The sequence below is a fragment of the Centroberyx affinis genome, unplaced genomic scaffold (assembly GCF_046629955.1).
Source record: "Centroberyx affinis isolate AG114_WGS23_722 - 3 ecotype Tasmania unplaced genomic scaffold, CSIRO-AGI_Caff_v1 ptg009172l_1, whole genome shotgun sequence".
Classification (NCBI taxonomy): Eukaryota; Metazoa; Chordata; class Actinopteri; order Beryciformes; family Berycidae; genus Centroberyx; species Centroberyx affinis.
In genome coordinates, this window is record NW_027284445.1 from 1 (window position 1) to 5,000 (window position 5,000).

Here is a 5,000-nt window from a genome sequence, read left to right on the forward strand (position 1 = left end):
TTGTTGTGTGTTTCAGATGTAACTGTAGTGTATGTGTTGTTTTCAGAGTGTAACTGTAGTGTATGTTTGTGTGTTTCAGAGTGTAACTGTAGTGTATATTGTTGTGTGTTTCAGAGTGTAACTGTAGTGTATTGTGTTGTGTGTTTCAGAGTGTAACTGTAGTGTATGTTGTGTGTTTCAGAGTGTAACTGTAGTGTTTATTGTGTTCAGAGTGTAACTTGTAGTTGTTGTGTTTCAGAGTGTAACTGTAGTGTATGTTGTGTGTTTCGAGTGTAACTGTAGTGTATGTGTGTGTTCAGAGTGTAACTGTAGTGTTTATTGTGTTTCAGAGTGTAACTGTCACCGCCACTCGTTTGACTGTTACTACGACCCGGAGGTTGACCAGAGGAGAGCCAGCCTCGATACCCACGGACACCACAGAGGGGGCGGAGTCTGCCTCAACTGCCAGGTAAGGGATTCACTCTACTCTATTCTATTCTATTGCATAAAAGAAGAACATTTTTGTTTGTATGCAAACTTCAAATACATTTCCTGAACTTTGTAATTTTCCACTTTGTCTTATCTGTACCTTTATAACCCAAATAAAGCAAAGTAATCTGAAAGTAACTGAAAGTAATCAGAGTTTGGGTATTTCCTGGGATTAACTAGTAACTGTAATGGAGTAAATTTTAATGATATATTTTCCTCCCTCTCCTCTCAGCACCACACCACTGGAGTCAACTGTGAGCGCTGTATCCCCACCTACTACCGGTCAGCTGACCACCCCATCGACTCCCCGTTGGCCTGCTCACGTGAGTGACAGCTGTCAGTCAAATGATGTAGTCAGTGCCCACCTACTGTGAAATGGACATAAAGCATCATGCTGCATAATGAAACACGGTCAAAGATAATTGCTATGTATGTTATTCACTGTCAGTTCTCCTCTTCCCCCTTTTTTGTTTCCCTGCTCCTCCTCCCCATCATCCTCGTCTTTTCTTCCTCCTCCTTCCTCTTCCTCCCTGCAGCGTGTGTGTGTGAGTCAGAGTTTACGGACGGGACCTGTGAGATGTGACCGGTCGGTGTTACTGCAAACCAAACTACACCGGGGAGCAGTGCGACTCCTGCGCCAGCGGCTTCATCAACTTCCCCGACTGTTACCGTGAGTCTTCTTCTACAGCAGTAATACCTGAGAATTATTCTTATACATATATATATAATTATTTCCTTGGTTTGGAAGCATTCGCACATCCTAAAATCACCATATAGAACGCCTTCTTGGGTATTATGGTTTTATACAGGAGTTACCGACTTGTGTACTCGTTAACAGCTTTCTAGAAAGTAATGTACATATAGTATAAAATTAAAAGAGAGGAGAAAGAAGAAAGATTTCCCCTGGTTCTCCCTGGACTTGGCTGAACCTCACAGGAATTATCAAAGTGTCTTTTACCAGATTGCTTGGCTGAAACTAGCCATGTGCAAGCCTGCATGCACACACACACAGGCGTTTACACATACATACACACACACACACACTCATGTAGGTGTACTTGTGTAATGTGCACACACATACATACATGCACATACACACAAACTCGCACAACCGATGTACATGAATACACACACATGCAGTATGTCTTTCTTTAAGTCAAGTCAAGTTGTATTTATTTACAGCCCAATATGGCAAACATATCAAATACAATAAATTGCACAATCAATTAACTTTCTTTACATTTTACATTTTTACATGTACATCTTTCCCTCGCCGCTAAGCACAGAGTTTTAAATCAGAATCAGTTTTAGAAGCTTTGTCTGCTTGTTATCTTGTTTCACTGGTTTCTGTTCTCTCTCTCTCACAGCCATCCCCACCTATCCCACCAACAACAACAACGGAGAGGCCAAGCCAGCATCAGAGATCATCAGTAAGACCTGTCACTCTCTCTTCCTGTGTAACCTTGAGCTCAAAGCTTCTGGTAACACTTTACAATAAGGGTCACTAAGTTAAGGGTTAGTTAACCCTTATTAAGCATTAACTAACCCTTATTAAGCATTAACTAACCCTTAACTTGTGACCCTTATTGTAAAGTGTTACCAAGCTTCTTGTTCGGTCGAAGATAGAGACTGTTAGGTGTTTTTCTTTCCATCAGTTCTGGTTTCACTTCTTCCTTCATTTCAATCCGTTAAGAAAGTGGTCTTTCTTCCAAATTCAGACATTGCTTGATTGCTTTGAACTTTTGCAAGATTCAGCTACAGACGTTGTGTCAACTGTTATTTTAGCACTATATATTTACACGGGTTTTCAACACAGGTTTTCATATCAACATCTCTTCAACGCCAAAATCTTTTCTGGGTTTATTGATCAACGTGGGAAAATTGCGTCGTTGCAGCAGCAAAAATGATAGAATACAGCAAGGAAGAAAAAATAAATAATGGAGAATGTAAAATGAAAAAACTGAAAATGAAAAAAAATGAAAATTTTAATGAAAAAAAATTATAATGAAAAAATGAAAAAAAAAAATTTAATTAAAAAATGAAAATAAAAAAATAATCAAAACGTGAAAATGAAATAAAATGAAAACATATATATATATAAAAAATAATAACTCAGCCTCCATGTTCAGCCTGTATCTGGCTCATGCTGCAGGTGTTCTCAGCCTGGCTCACAGCTCAGGCCGGATTCACCAATGTGTTCTTAAGATAGATCTTAAGAAATGACATAAGAGGAAATTTTAGGAAGTTCTTAAGAAGGCTCTTAAGTGCAATTCCTCAATATTTTCTTAGTAACAGTCTCATTTCTTACGAATTTCTTTAATTTTCCTACTTAAGAACTTCTCAAAATGAATTAATTCTGGTTAATAAACTTTAGGTTTACTGCCATTGAGGCTAGGAGACAAGGCTAGGAGGCTAGGAGACAAGGCTAGGAGGCTAGGAGACAAGGCTAGGAGGCAACCCAAAGTGCTTCCATCTACAAAACAATTGGGGAAAAACCTATTTAGGGCAACTAGAGCAAGGATTTAAACATTGGTTGCTGTTGGTAACTGTAAAATTTGCAGCTTATTTTCAGCAGACATGAGACAGAGGCCTACCTGGCCCTACACCAAATAAAGCTTTACAATAAATGTTCATCTTAATGTTAGGTGTAGGGGAACCTATGAAGACTTTGAACTATAACCTACTTGTCTAAAATGTGTTTAAATATATGATATTAGAGGCTTACCTTTTCACTGTAGGAGTTTTAAGACAGGTGAAGGGCCGTCTTAAAGTTAAGAAAAAAATCAAGAACAAATTTGACAACTTTCATTTCAAGAATACCATTTATTCCTTAAGTTTTTTCTTAGGAAGAAACATAAGAAGAAAGCTAAGAAAATATATAAGAACTGTTTTTGGGAATAGCATTTTTTCCTATTTTTTTTTCTTAAAATTAACGTTAAGAAAAAAATGGCACTTGAGAAGATTTTTTTTCTTAAGAGGGTTTTGTCTCGTCTCAGCTGTTGTCCTGCTGCTGCTGCAGTCAGGTGTGTTGGGGAGTTTTGGGAAAGCGGTGCGGTGTGAAAGGAATCTCAGTGGAATGTGATAAGCCGGATCAAAACACACTTCAGTCCAACCTGAGAGAGACTGAAGAGAGAGAGAGACAAGCCAGTGTTTTCACATCAGTCTGCTGTGGCTCTGCAGCAGGAGGGGGGGGTGGGGGGGCTGGTTTTATTTCTGTTAAATGTGACCGGGAAAATGACAAGTCAAAGAAGAAGAAGAAACAAGGAGGAATTAATTTCTCATAATGGAGAATGACTGGGAGTAAATCTCTCTCTCTCTCTCTATCAATAATTCAATAATTCAATAACTTTATTGGCATGACTGTTCACCAGAAACAATATTGCCAATATTGCCAAAGCAGGTTATGAAATGTCATTTATCGAAAGGCAACAAACAAGTTTACACATTCAAACCATGTTGAGATGATGAAATTATTTGGTATGAAAACATTTCTCTCTCTCTCTCTCTCTCTCTCTCTCTCTCTCTCTCTCTCTCCCCCTGTCTCTGTTTCCCTCCCCCTCTCTCTCTCTCTCTCTCTCTCTCTCTCTCTTTCTGTTTCTCTCTCTTTCTCTCTCTCTGTATCTTTCTCTTATCTCTCTCTAACTGTCTCTTCTCCCTGTTTTTCTTCACCCCTTCTCTCTCTCTCTCTCTCCCTCTCCCTCTCTCCTGCCCCCCCCCCCCTCTCTCTCCCCCCTCCCCCTCTCCAGACTGTGAGTGCAGTGCAGCAGGCACGGTGGATAACTCCTGCAGGCCAGACCCTCGGACTCGGACCTGCGTCTGTAAGCCGGGCTTCAGCGGAGACCACTGTGACGCCTGCGCCCCCGGCTTCTATGGGCTCAACTGTCAGGGTGAGAAATGGACACACACACAGACACACACACACACACACACACACACACACACACACACACATATTTGAACCACACACACAGAAACAGACACAAATACACACACAGAGCCAGGAATCCCAGACACCTCATTTACGGGTCTGTTTATTTATTTATTCTAGAGTTGGTTTGCCACCCAGGAGCGACCTCACACACACACACACACACACACACACACACACACACACACACACACACACAGACACACACACACATTCACTCCTGAGTAAACAGCATTGCACCAAGCTGTGTTTATCAGTGTAAATAGTTTCTCATTTACACCTCTGCTCCAGTCTGTGGCTTTGTTATTATTTTATTGTTTGTTTCGGTGCAGTTTGTTTACCTAACTGTTTGTTGGTGTGTGTGTGTGTGTGTGTGTGTGTGTGTGTGTGTGTGCGCAGCCTGTCAGTGTTCAGGTCCAGGCTGTCTGGACGGGTCATGTGACTCGCTCACCGGACACGGTGTGTGTCGTAACGGTTTCCACGGTGACCACTGTGACCAGTGTGCCCCCGGCTACTTCAACTACCCACTGTGCCAACGTGAGTCTCTCTCTCTCTCTCTCTCTCTCTCTCTCTCTCTCTGTCTCATACTCTCTCTCTCTTTCTC

General features: G+C 41.2%; 1 protein-coding gene across 1 annotated transcript in view; it reads left to right on the top strand.

Annotated features, from left to right (window-relative positions):
• Positions 1 to 329: 329 nt before the first annotated feature.
• Positions 330 to 5,000, top strand: part of LOC139640359 (laminin subunit alpha-5-like) — a gene marked incomplete at both ends in the record, with an annotated part of 27,093 nt that continues 22,422 nt past the window's right edge. Inside the window, 7 exon segments of the mRNA XM_071514553.1 lie at positions 330 to 448; positions 701 to 791; positions 1,005 to 1,040; positions 1,043 to 1,138; positions 1,836 to 1,949; positions 4,215 to 4,355; positions 4,796 to 4,933. Coding sequence (XP_071370654.1) covers positions 330 to 448; positions 701 to 791; positions 1,005 to 1,040; positions 1,043 to 1,138; positions 1,836 to 1,949; positions 4,215 to 4,355; positions 4,796 to 4,933 — 735 coding nt within the window.